This window comes from Varroa jacobsoni, unplaced genomic scaffold, assembly GCF_002532875.2.
Source record: "Varroa jacobsoni isolate VJ856 unplaced genomic scaffold, vjacob_1.0 scaffold_330, whole genome shotgun sequence".
Taxonomy (NCBI): Eukaryota; Metazoa; Arthropoda; class Arachnida; order Mesostigmata; family Varroidae; genus Varroa; species Varroa jacobsoni.
In genome coordinates this window covers 61211-75570 of record NW_019213232.1, presented here as the reverse complement: position 1 = coordinate 75570, position 14360 = coordinate 61211, and the positions used below count along the sequence as shown (strand labels likewise).

Sequence of the window (14360 nt, the reverse complement as noted above, 5' to 3'; positions counted from 1 at the left end):
CTTGGGGCCCCAACGCCTTACCGCCTGCTTACCCTCAAGGTCTCTGAAGGTCTCTACGATGCCTTAGTACCTCAAACGGAGGCTGGCCTCGTAGCTTCGGGCTTCCGAATGATGAGAAGCCGGACGTCCACTCCGGAAGAGCAACCGAGTGGTAGTTGAGTGGTGGTCGAGGCGAACCGATAAGGTGCAGCTGCGGTGCCATCGAACAAAAACAGTGATGCTTGAATCAACAAAAGCAACAGCAGCGATGGTGGGGTAAGTCATAGCCTGGATCAAGCTAATATTTTCCAACACTCCGTCTGTTCCCCTTTGTAAGCCACAGCCACGCGTCAGTGAGGAAATCGACGGGTACTAGGGCGAAAGAGCGTCAAACCGGCCAGCTAGCGATTATAGTGGGATTCCGACAAGTACAGGCCGCTATGCCGTCGCAAGTTTCGAGCAGAGGTCGAGCTCGCTCGCTTTCCCCTTTTCCGCTGTAATAATTGCCGCCTGCTGCGAATTTTCTTTCGTCTTATGTCTTTTTATTTTTAGTCTTTTCCCTCAACACAAACAATATCTAATCCAAATAACGTGTATACTCTATACGGATTTATGTCATAAGCTTATGAAGCATTACGCTTTAAATGTAATACCACAAGTATGCACATTTAGAAACACTGTTCTGTTTGTGTGTTCCGTATCCTTTAACACCATTAGCTTATATAGTCATATGTGCTAGTGTGTGTGCGTCTGTATTGTCTCGCCTAGAAGTACAACGAAAACCTGACTAATAATGAAATGTTGTGCTTTACTGCTCGTATTAGCGTGCTTGTCACTACTGACGCGAAGATAAGACAGATGCGCCGGCGGTGGGAAGCAAACGTTCGGACAAACGGAGGGAGGACCGGGCAAAACGCTTAATTATAGCGAGGACATAATTATGTTTAGCCACCCGAGGCCCTAAGGATTTATTGGCATTTCGTCTTTTTATTCTTTTGCCTCTTTTCTGTATCTCTAACCTTTTCCGCAATATCCAGTCGTTGTCAACCCTTCAGTATTGTTGGCATTGATCAACATCTAGTACCATATAGGCAAATATCTGCTCGCCAAATGGATTCTAACAGAAGAAGGTCCACATGGAAAGGACAAACAAGCGGCTTTTGTTCCCAGACTATTGCTTTTAGGCTATAGCCCGTAGTTTATTGTGATGAGCAGGCCGGGTGAGACGCGGGAAAATGCTTACGCGTCCATATAAGCCTACATAAATAAAAGACGTGAAAGCAAGAGCGAAATTAAGAAAAAGGGGAACAAAATAGAGAAAACGAGAAATAAAAAGAAAAATCGAATGCGTATCCGTTGTTCTGCTACTGTGTCAGTGTTCACCAGACACTTGCTTGCAGCCACGAATGCATCAAGAAACCCACTGAGCATTAGAGACAGCGATGTGTCCCGAAGCCTAAGCGTGTCGCAGAAACCAGCGACCTGAAAGCAGGCCGTTGGCAAGAGCTTCGTTCACCAACTGTCTTTCATGGGAACCTGCTGGTTCGAGAAGCTTCTAAAAACAGCAGCCTTGTCAGACCCCCGGAAAACCCATGCCCCGACGCTAACAGACCTATCCATCAGCGAGCTGCGGCAGCAGCAACAGTGGCAGTATGACCAGCACCACAATACGTCTCCATTCTGAAGATAATGACGCACGCCAGTCAAAATCACGGACCCGAACTCAGTCGAGACAGCAGCAAGTGTTATCTGTAGTAGATAGGCGTGGGCAAATAATGGTGCAACACTTCTGCTGAAACAACAACGTGAGGTTACGGGTTTCGGCATCCGTACATTGGTCGAAAAAAAATGCTCAGCTAGCGAGAAGGAAGACGTTGTGGCGTAAACGTACAACGCATGTATAAAATATTCTGGACGTCTTTGAGTCATATACGAGTGATAATACCGCTGATGCAAAGGATATCGTGGAGACCCTAAATAGTGCGATAAATATGTGGTAACGCTAGGAAAAATCTAAGCAATGTCCATGTATGTTAATATCGTGTGTGTTTCCAATTGTCGTCAAATAGTGACGCACATGTATCTATCTTAGATAAAATCAAAGCAATATCGTTTAATACGTATGTGTGCATGACAGACTCGGGCGACTGTCAGAGAAATATCAGGATGAACGAATGCTTCTGAGAATTTTGAGAAGAATGAGAATTTTGCTTTTCATGCTTCCGTCCTAAATCTTGCGTAGTTACCTTCATATCCAAACGCAGAGTACTTTCTCTCAATCGCAAGTACCATACCCAGCGAATTGGGAGAGTCTAGTCTCTAACGTATATTCCCGCATCATATGATGGAAAAAGAACAACTCTTGTCCAATGAGATACGGACTGACGATGCGTACATCTAGAAACATCGCTACTGGTACTAGGGCTATCACCGGCATAGTCTCCCCCCTCCCCTCTTACAACCGCCAACTGCGGAACGCAATATTTGAAATTTAATTTTCACTTAATTTCTTCAGACGAGCGAGCGGATAAGCAAGGAACAGGGCCGCCGAATGCTGCTGCGGGGGCTTGCGGTACCCTTCGTTACAGTCATCGCAACCGCTGCCCTTGCTGCTGACGCTGATTTGAGACTCAGCGTCAACGTGGCGTTTCTAGATCCTCTTTTTTCTGCTCTCTCGCCCTCGCCTTCTACGTTTCTTCTGCTTCTCTCTGTAATTCAATTTTCTCTATCGTATATTCGTCCTTCCTCCACGAGCTTGTCTGCTAGCTCAGCCAGCCCTTGTTTCTTTTTGCCCCTTGTTTCCTTTCATAGCTGTCACTCTGTCCCTTTCTCTCTGTTCGTAAAACTACCCGGACGATGGTCGATTGTTATTCTTTTCATCGTTGCTTTTTCCTTCACACCGTTTTCTACCTCGCTTTGTGTAATCCACTACCCGGTACGCTCGGTCGGTCGATCTTCTGTGGACGAGTTAGAAGCGTCGCCTCTGGCCTCCACCGATCCCACCCCGATTCCCCTATGATTGCAGCTACCACTATTGAGTTGGCAAACGCGTCGTCGTGAGGCGGTTCGAAGAAGAACGGACGAAAATAAGGAAGAAGAACAAACCAGCGACCAACGAATAACGACTGCTTCCGGCAAGACACGTCAATAGTGGCTATGCTGCCATAGCTATGACGATGGCAACACCAGTAGCAACTATAACGCCCAAAACCACAATAACCACAGCGTGAACAACAGCAGCAGAAACGGCGATATTTTTCTTATTTTTATTATTATTATTGGAAATAGCTCGTAGTTGGATTCGCATTGCCATTCCTATGACTGATCCTACTGTTCCAACAGCGATCCTCATCGCCGAAAAACATAATCACGGCCCGCTCCTGTTCGGAGCAGGAACAAGCGAGCGCCTTTAAGCATAGAAACAGAGAAAACATACGAGGTTATTGCGCTTTTTAGCTGAAAAGTGTTCTGGTGTGCTTACCATCCTTGGTGTCTTCTTTGACGAACGCTCCAAAGTTCCCGCTCAATCCTCTTCTCTCGATATTGTAGATAGAAGTTGCCGTTCAACTGAATGGCAGGATCTGCCACTGCTAAAACTTCTGCTATTTCTCCTAATACTGATAGTATGGTGGCTGATAGTATGGAACAGTTGTCAGTAGCGAACTGCAGCCACCTTCATAAGCCATTTCGACACGACCGAGCACCCGATTTCATCCTTTGTCGGTAGTTCACGTAGAAAACCGGTTCGTGGGTCTGAATATGAAGTAGTAGTAGTAGTAGTAGTTGCCTGTGGCCAACCAATGTGTGATAATCTTTCTGTCCTCTCAAACGAAAGAAAAGCAATTCTTCTACAAAGTGTTGTTGCTCGCCAGTCAAGCAATGTCCCTACATAGTTTTTTCAAAGGCAAAATTAAACGCCTGTCTGATCATCTTCGTTTTATCTAATCTCAGATCGCTGTTTGTCACCATTTTTTTGCCCCCCTTTCAAGCATAATATTGTAGCCTTACTGAAAGCAGAAGCAGTAGTGTTGCAAGGCCCATACAATGCATAGATTGTAATTACCTAGCCAACCATTAAAAAGGTAATTTGTGGACTGCAATGCTACCTCTAACTCGCTAAATTGAGTCTTTTAGTCGCATTGCGGCTTCTCATAACAGTAATAATAGTCGTACTAGTAGTGGCTTCTTAGTCTCTGCGTCGTCGTACGCGTCGCCAATCGTACATCGTCGTTTCCACTGACACTGACAAAACGGAGACCGTCAACCTTAAACACCATCAGTAAAAGAGGCCACATCTTCTACATTGGTCCTTTGACAACCCTTTTTCTGGGTTTGGCCACTCCCGTTTTAGCCAGAGCTTTCTCCATCCTTCTCCGGCTATCTTCTCCGTCGACTGGTGCTATTCTCTTTGGGAGTTGCCTGCTGCTCCAGGTTTCCGGATACCGGTAGCAACCGCAGCAGGACGTCCAGTTGGAGGAAACTGGAATTGCAGTCGAGGCGACAAGCGTTAAAATTGATTTGCCGCCTGCGGCTGTCGGCATCGCTGCTACTGCCGCGGCTACCGCTTTTGATGTAAGACAAAGACGACGACGAGGACGACGGTTAGCGGTCAGCTAAACCGACCGGCTAGTTGCAGCAACGCCAGCAACCTAATAACAGCAGGAAACTCGAGGGGGCGGTCTTTTCTCTCTCCGAAAGCTTTTTCTCAACCAAATTCCGGTCGCTTGCTGCTACTGTTACTCCCGACTCCTCAAGGCCTGACTTGATCCTCGTTGGGCCACGCGATCGCGACGTCAGCGAATATTGTGCTCTGCTGCGCTACGACGACATCAGTACCCTCACAAAACAGGGTATACGGGGACATGTGCGGCAGGGAGGTATGAAAAGGTAGTTAGGGAAACGGCACAGTCGTTGCGGCCAAAGCAGGCCGCTATGCCTTAGATTATGCGGCCTGAGATTAGACAATTGAGCAGCGCTACGCTGGAATCCCAACGCAAAGCGAGGTAAAGTTCCTAGCACAAGCGAGTGCGATGCCGTGTTACCGTCCTCTGATTGTTTGCCAGCTGTTGGTAGACTTTAATGGCCGGTGAACACGCCTCAGGCAGCGCTTTCCACGTTTACCGAACCAGTAGTAATCCGAGGTACGTCTATGGGGAACTCTAAATTATTGCTATTGGGCAAGCCCTGAACGAAGCATCAAGACTTCTAAAAGCACTGCGGCTTTACGGAGTTCCCACCTTATGCATACCACTAAATACGCAGTCGAGCAGCGACAAAAGCGTATATCTAGAAACTCCTTTTTCTTGGAATATGATTGTAAGACACCCACAGTCAACGCAAGGAAGAGGAGTCGGCCGATTACTGATTCCAGTTCAGCTCGTCTTTGGAAGAGCATTCGTTGGCTACGAGCTGTAAACTGGTTACTTATTTTGTCCTTCATTCTTTCACTCTGCCGACGCCAATGCTGCGGCAAAAGATGACCCGAAATGTCAATACTGGATAGCGTTGCTTGAAGAACATCGTCCAGTGGCCTGTTCTGGGCGAACTGTTGTTTGTAGTGACTATCTGCTAGACCTGTATGTACGTACTTAGCAGTGTACGCTCTCCAAGATTTTCAAAGAAAACCGTCGAAAGGGACGACGACAATGTATTGTATTATCGAATGCCACACAGGTCAGACATAAACGCTACATAGTAAAAAAGGAGCCGTTGGCTAAACAGGCTGCACACTGTTGTTAGACTAGAGAGAAATAGAATATGGCAAAATGATAGCATGATGTTGTCTACTTGATCTTTGCCACTATGAATCAAAACACCCGCCATTGACCGGCTCCCTTACTACCTTACCGGCACTATGCCATACTAACACGACCACGTAAAAGCAAACATAAGCAACTTTATGGATATGATGGAACTGTCAGCTACCAAAGCAGAAGGTGCTGTTGTTGTGACGCTGTTGAAACATCTATATTTGGAGGTTCGTTTGTTTTTTGTAAGTAACTTCGTCAACAATAAGCAGGCGCACATACATATATGAGTCGTGTGATGATGACCTATGTAATGAGGGGAGCAATGGCGATGTTGTCTTGGCTTAGGCACGTAGTGCCACCCGTGTCACTAGAGAAGTTTGCAACGAACAGCCGTGAGAAAGGATCAGCTGCGGGAAGCGGTGTTGGACGGTGTTGGTGCACACTGAACGTTCCATTACGTGCTACAACCAGTATGCATGCGCGTATTAAGAGTGCAGTGGAAAAGTTTACATGCGGTAGTCGACAGCATACTCGGTTCTCTTTCCCCTGCTCATTGGGGATCTTAAACTCCGAGGGTTTCAAAGTCGAGTCGAACATACGGCGATATGGTAAGAGTACCTGAGTGGTGGCCCTAATTTTGTCGGTCGCTTCTACACATAAACCGTTAGAGGCCCGCCTCTTCGAGCGAGAGGTGGGATAGCTAGGGAATCGGCTAACTCGCTCACTGACTGGAAGCTGGCTATTTAGCAGTGCACCGTCTATCAAAGCTGTAGAAACTGCGAACGAGACAGTGATGTCGACGACAGAAACTGTAGCAAGCCAGTTGGCTTGTTCTAGACATTCGGCAGCAGTTACGCTCGATTCTTGCCTAGGTAAGCATTGCAACTTCCAGTATTTCCTGTATTTGCTCCCCCATAAGCAGCGCACGTTAATGACACGCAACAGCTTGCTGTTGCTGGCAAGTCCATTTAGGCTTTGGCGCACGCTGTTGTTGATGCGTATACTGGGTGGGCGAGAAAGGCGGCGGCCCTGGCAGACTGGCACAGAAGTATGCCCGCTTGAGGCCAAAAGGGCTCATAAAAGCGTTACGAGAGTACGGCCAAAGGATAGCTGAAATGGAGGAAATCAGAAAGTGAAAACTCAGCGTACCGCCTAACGGTATATAGCGTAGCGCGCGTATGACGTGCTGGCGGCATTACGTTCAAGGTCAATATATACGGACGATACCACTGAACCGTTTTCGAAACATGTTTGTAATACCGCGCAGTACTAACAAGTAATACTTGCTAGGCTTTTCGTATTAGCCCGAGTTCAATAAACGTTTTGTTCTATGCTACTTTAAACAGGATCGCCTCATGGACGTCAAAATCCCCGCCCTACTAGGCGGGTCATAATGTAATCATGTATTGCTCGTCCACTCCCCAGAGGCGTATGCAGCCATGTTTCCTAGGGTTACGCACCGATGGAGTAAGACTATCAATTGGGGATCTGGCATAACTGCCTCGCCTACTCTAAAGAAAAGCAGTTTTTATCACAGAACAAAAAGTTGATTCATTTTACTATATTTATATATATATATATATACTTATACATCGGTGTTTCCGATGACCGAGTTTCCTCCCGAGATATATATAATGCAGTGATTATAACTAACCATACTGCCATCGGTGTTGAATTATTAACAATATCGTGCTACGACCTGTTGTCTTCGTTCGTACCTATTTCAGTGGAACTAGCAATGATCATGGACCGACTATATGGCGGTGTGTGCTATGCAGGCATCGATACTGATCCTGAACTCAAATACCCAAAAGGCGCTGGCCGAGTGGCATTCTCCAACCAACAAAGCTATATAGCAGCTATTTCGGCTCGTTTTGTCCAACTTCAACACGGCGATATCGAAAAAAGGGTAAGAGAAACAACAGGTCTAGCAGACTAAAGCGGGATTCAAGGGTAAATTCAATGAAAATTAATTTACATTTCTCTTCTTTTTGTTACTGAAAATTCGTAAATTAGGTATATATTGACCGAGATTTTTCATTGAATAGATTTTTAGATATAAGTTAGTTTTAAGTTGTTAACGTTGGCGGAAAATGGCTAACTTGTTAGGTGTCACATAAGCCGCGTGATGATGTTTGATATTGAGTAAATATTTGCGGAGCATTTCACATTTATCCGTCACATTCACATAAATAAAATACGAATTTTATAGAGACATAGTGTAAAAAGACCTGTTAAAACCCTAGTTCAATCCTATAACAGAATAACACTTTTCAATTGATCAAGCCAATATTGATCAAACCCATAACTATTGCAAAGGGTATTTCAAGCATCCCAACGAATACTAAAACTTCCGACAAGGATAACAGCACAACTAAGTAAATAGGTAATGAGGAAAAGAACGCCCTTTCATTTTAAAGAATATATAATTCAAAAGTAGCGTGCATATATATATATATATATATATATATATACGTTGGAGAACATGATATGGCTTCTAATATATTGGCTGAATAATCACATATTAATTATAATTGTTCTGTCTGTTACATATTCATAGATAGGACCCAAAGCTGTTAGCTTTAGTACATAAGCTTTCGATGTTACCGACCCCTTCTGTTTCTAATGCCTAATATAATGATATACATTACATAGATGCCTGTAAACGAAAAAAGCGCCCCTTATCTGCTCGATTCACCTATACTTTAAAAAAATTTAATACTAACAAAAATGTTTCGGTTTTTTGTTTCTTTTAACGTTCGGCACCCTGTCATACCTGACTTTCGTCGTTGTGCTCGACTCTCGCCAGGTGGAAGTTAAGCCGTACGTTCTAGACGATCAGATGTGTGATGAGTGCCAGGGAGCCCGCTGTGGTGGGAAATTTGCACCGTTTTTCTGTGCCAACGTCACCTGCTTGCAGTACTACTGTGAGCACTGCTGGGCCACGATTCACTCGCGACCTGGGCGGGAGTTCCACAAACCGCTCGTCAAGGAGGGCGCCGATCGCCCGCGCACCGTACCATTTAGGTGGTGCTAGACCCCGGTATCGTAGACACCCTAACAACACATCAGTCTGCGAACCAATTGCCTACGCAATATACCCATACTAATGACAACTACAGCGAAGATCATAAAGCATGGAGAACAATCCATGTGACGCAAGCAGCAAACGCAACGTAAAATACTTAGCGTACTGGGTGCCGCCCGTCGCCTCTGAACAGGTATTCAACAGGAGGTCAGTGGCGTTGCAAAGGACTCAAAACAACAATGACAACAACGGACTTTCAAACAGTATGTTATCGATTGTACCGGGTCACGAGTTCTTATTTAAAAAATCTGCACATCTGTATACAGGCTTCGCGCTCTCAGCGCAGAGAATACGGCGTACTCGGCTAAGCTGATCCGTCTAGCTATTCTCCACAATGATATTCTGGTAGAAAAAACACAGGAAGCCGTCACATCAGGCAACTGCTGCGTAGACTGGACGCTGACGGAAGTCTAAGCCAGCCGAGCCGCGACTAAAATAGAATTTCCCGTCCGCCTGAACATGCAGCGGGACAAGAGAGGCCGCTAACACATGCCGACCATCGATTTTTACTAATAACTAATCCTACTGCTACTATTGATACTAAATTAATGCCAATAATCTAATGGTGATAGATATTTCGATGTTACACAGCTGAGAGAAGAACTCTTATCTTTGTTTCCGACATAAACAAACCCGTATCCTTCTATCGCAAACGAAAAGCACAAGCTAAACGCCTCAGAAGAGGTAGATCAGGTGGGGTCCACATGTACCCCGTCGCGACCCAGTTTGTCAGCGCCGGCGGTGGTCCAGTTGGCCCTTTGAAACGAAACGTTTTTGAGGATTTGGTCAAAGCGAGATCTTACTCAAAAAGCAAAAGCAAAAAATAAGCGAACTCAGAGAATCAGCAAACACTCTCGTCTACAGAAACAGCAATTATTACAGACGACAACCATGATAGCACAATGATAACACTATGTACTATAATAAAACGATGAAATAGCTGGCAGAGATGCACATATTCAGGGCACTGGCACCATCGCTGCGATATGATTTTGTTAGTTCGTAGCAACAGTACCGTGTACTATGTACGCTCTCATACTGACCGTAATCCCTCCCCAGTCGAATTCAGATGAAGTAGGAAATCAACGTGGAGCGGATGTGGCCAGCATCAAGTGACAAACGAACATACTATAGGAAAATACTTGCAGAAATATGGCCGAGCTGAGAGAGCGCGTCCAAAAGCGAAATCAAGAAAAAAAAAGCTAAAAGAAGGGAATTCATAAGTGAAAAAGGTGAACTGGTGCCCCCTAGAGAAACGCGTCGCGAGCGCACCGCCGCCGGCCTAAAGGAGCCGACGTCAGCGGGACCAAGTCCCGACTGGCTTGGCTCCCAGCCTCCTTGTGATGACATCATGTTTTTGTAACTTATAATTATTTATTTTCTATAATACTTACCGTAGATAGCGTGGATATGAGCAAGCATCTACATATATACACATGTGTATAGATGAGAATCACCTTGATAATGTCTGGGGGTAACGTCGCCAGCGATTCGAAAGAACGGGATACAGAAACTCTGAAACGAGTGAAGACGATGCTCATATATCAGATGAAAATAAACCTGAAACATGGCACGTCATATAATTAATGAGTGGGAGGCGGAGGATAACAAATACCACCAATAGAAATAAATAGCTAATTGCTCGTGACACACGGAAAGGAAGAAAAAGAATGTTGAAACGAAAAGATCAAGGAGAGTGCTCCTTCTTTGTGACAAACAGGAGTCACCTGCTCTGCTACTGGCGAAAGCGTTTTCACGAATAGACGATGCTATCAGACGGCAGAGGCTAAAATCGTCTCGTCTAGGCAAGACGTCAAACGACAACGGTTGACTCCAATTCAAGTTTAATAACGTGCAATGAAGGTCGAATGATGGCGGCAAGCGCCTGGTCTGACCTAATTCACCTGCGCCAGATGTCGTTAAGTTACAGGTCGTACCAGCTTTGATCCTTGCACGACTTTCGCTAAAAACGGTAAAGTGGAACGACAGCCACGGCATCATAACTTATGGTGGTGTCTATCCAAAAAAAAAATAGAGCAAGACCGTACACAACTTATGCGTATACCACATGACAATGGTGATAATGATGATAGCGAAAACGTGACATTAATCAAGGGAAAGAACGACAATTTCAGAAATCTCCTATAGCATATAGGTAACCCGACGACACAGCAGCGGGTTATTACTGTTTGTATTGATTGGTTGATTGCGCGATTCAATATTGAGTCATTGATTGAACTAATTGGTTATTGATTACTAGTAACTAATCGTAGTGACTTTGATCCAACTTTCCTGAAAAACCCCCCTAGATCCACTACCCCAATTTTTGCCCCCATATACCTACCTGTTCCTTGTCTCTACCCAGCCATGACTAATATATATATATATATATATATATATTAACACACTTATATACGATAGATGTTACAACTCGATTTCTGCGCCAATGGAACCGACCGATCTAAGTCAGATTGCCGCGATCAGACAAAGCGATAGCTGGCTGATCACTCCAGCCGGTTAGACCGTCTGTTGTCCGTCCGAACGGCAAATTTCGTGTGATAGCATTTTTATAATAAAAAAATCAACACAAACGACGAAAAAGGTGACGACTGGTTAATTCTTGATGGTTCATCGACACACTCACATAGACACTAATTGAATATTTAACAACCCAATGAAGGTCGATGATTACCGCAGCAGGTACTCATATATTTCCACTACTAAGACAACTTAGAATTGCTGCTAATGGATTCGTTGTGAAACAACTTGAAATATTGAACGGCGCGTTGATATAATAAAACACAGACATGGACGCAAGCAAGCGATTAGTGCAATAGTGGTTCACCATTGTTGACGAACAACAGCAAAAACACGGTATAGACGTGCAACTCGATTGAGCTCCAGCATCAGTTGCAAAGGGCCTGCCAAGGCGACGACGTCAAACCAAGGTCATATAGCAGCGAAACGGAAAAAAATAAGAAAAATGAAATCCGGGATACAATACGCGACGAAAAACAACGGACATCAACTAGCAAAGAAAATGACGACTCAAAAAGAGCCAGATGTTGCAAGCACATGCAGTGCTGAGCAACATTGTGAGAATCCATGCAACTTTTTCCCATCCACTTCTTCGATTTGTGTGGGTAATAGCATGTCGTACTAGAATGCAGAGCGGGGCAAATGAAGAGTTTATCTATACGCTAACAAAGACAGACAAAAAAAAAGGTATATTGAGGTAAGCGTGGCCATTCCACCAGTGTCAAGCAGTAATTGACTGTTCTCTTGTATCGACCTTTGCTAACCTTCCACGTATATATATATATATATATATATATATATCTCTAAAGGCATTGCGACACCCACATACAGACACACAAAATGCTTACACACTATATACACAGTAATCAAGTATGGTGATATGCCATATAAAGAGGTCAAACAATCAGAATGAACAACAACCAATATCAACTACACTCACCTGTAACGCCATTCTGTCATCACCCTAAAAAGTCCCGTTTTCAGTGCGACCTATAATATGAAAATAGAAATTGTGCCTCATCTATGCGAGAGGCTCAGTCACATTTACCTATTTTCCTTTGTCTAATCATTCATAGTACTATTGCTGTTCTAGTGCTACTGCGAATACGTTGATGAAAATCCAATCTTGAGGACGATGATAAGGATGATTCTAACGAAACTTGTTCTTTTAGAACAACTCCAACGCTATGTCACCAATTAAGTGACCTTTAGCCAATCTATCGCCTTCCCATATCCATTATGTTCAGGCCCGATGTTTGAACCACAATTGATTTTACTTAGTCTATCGCCAGAAGGCATGGAATACTATTAGAATTTATGCAAAGCATTAGTAAAAAGCTGGGAAAGGCTTTTGACATTCGAAGAGGACTGCGAGGCTAAGAGGCCGGGCCTCAGCTACCGGGCGTATCGTCGTAGTACAGTGTTACTGGTGTACCATATATACCCATATGTGTACCTCTATAATCTATGGAGCCTTTGATGTTTTTTCTTCTAAATATAGTCATCAACGTTCATGAATCATGGAGACGGAGCGTGCACGCTGCTGAATACCGGCAGAAAAAAGAGAAGCCTATGTTTGGTCTCTTTGCTGGTTTAGCTCTACGCAATAAAAACTCGCAGCCCGCTGATTTACGTGGCTTGAAATAACTATTGGCGATTCTCGGTGATATTCATAATGGCGAACAACACTACGAATAATAGCAGCGGCTGATTGAGAGGTAACCGGCTGAAATCTTATAATCAATGATGACCTTTGATGAGTGACACCCAATGACCTTAAAGGAGCTCCATACACAAACAGACACGGATAAAAGAACGAGAACGAGCATATGCTACAGCCTGTTTTTCCTCTCCGGCAGAGTTCTCTTTTGTTGATCCTGTCGGCCCAAGAGGGAGGAATAAAAATGAAAAGAAAAGGCAAAAGTACCACGGTCATCGGAACGCTCGTTTGAGGGCGTCGTGATTGTTGCAGGGAGTTTTCTAACTTCTAACACAGGCTACGAAAGTGAAACATCACAAAATGGGATGAACATACACGAAGAGGACGCCGAAGAATGAAAAATACGCTAGAGAAACGGCCATGATTAATGATGATGATGATGATGATTATTATTATTATAAGAATGATGTCGATGATGCTGAAGGGTGATGAAACTATTTTTAGCTTTTTGTTGATTTTTATTCTATGCATAAATCAATCTAGTTTTTGATGTTTCCTAATAATAATAATATAATGCTAATAATGCAATACTAATAACAATTATGATGATAGCCCTAATCCTACGCCCTTACTAACACCAGCAGCGGCAACAGGCGATTGTGCAGTTGCAGCGGATCGTAGCCGGCCAAGGAGAGGCGTCAGCCATCTCGTCAACTAATTGTTTATCAGAGACGCGGTACCACTACTTTTCAGGGTGGGTTCTCACCTTTGAGATGTTATCCGTTGAACGTGACAGCAATGCGCGCCGCGTTTATGTGCGCCACCTGGCACCGACGAGATGGCACAATAAAGTATCAAAAAATTTGACTGCCCCTCGTGGCATCATTGATGACATAATAATGATTGACGACGTGATGGACATCGTTGAGCCGGCGGCGCCAGAACCGTCTCCAATCGCACACGGTTGCCTCGATCACATTACTCCACAATGGGTCCTACTTCCTGGCCGAGCCGCGTATTTTCCGCGCATATATATATTTAGATAGGATGCAATTATAAAGACGACGACGGCGACGACGCTGATGTTAACAATATTGCGGGGAAAAGAAATAATGATGATTATAATAAACTGGTAATTTTCTTATCTTATTTTAGAACAAAAGACGAAGTGCGAAATGAAACAAAATAGCGAAAAATCTAAGTAAAGAGATTCACAACACGGAAACGTTATTCGAAACCATGACCATCGTACTCCAAAGCCACCATAAATCGTATTACGACAGGATGACTGCGGACTGAAACATACTAAACAACAGCCTATTATATAAAGACCAATATATATATA

At 44.2% G+C, this 14360-nt stretch overlaps 1 protein-coding gene across 1 annotated transcript in view; it reads left to right on the top strand.

Annotated features, from left to right (window-relative positions):
* LOC111259433 (uncharacterized) overlaps positions 1 to 14201 on the top strand; it is a 321535-nt gene extending 307334 nt beyond the window's left edge. Inside the window, exons 8-9 of the mRNA XM_022831446.2 lie at positions 7457 to 7638; positions 8539 to 14201. Of these exons, the coding sequence (XP_022687181.1) occupies positions 7457 to 7638; positions 8539 to 8766 (410 nt within the window). The 3' untranslated portion in view covers positions 8767 to 14201. The remainder of the gene's footprint in view (positions 1 to 7456; positions 7639 to 8538) is intronic.
* Positions 14202 to 14360: the final 159 nt, after the last annotated feature.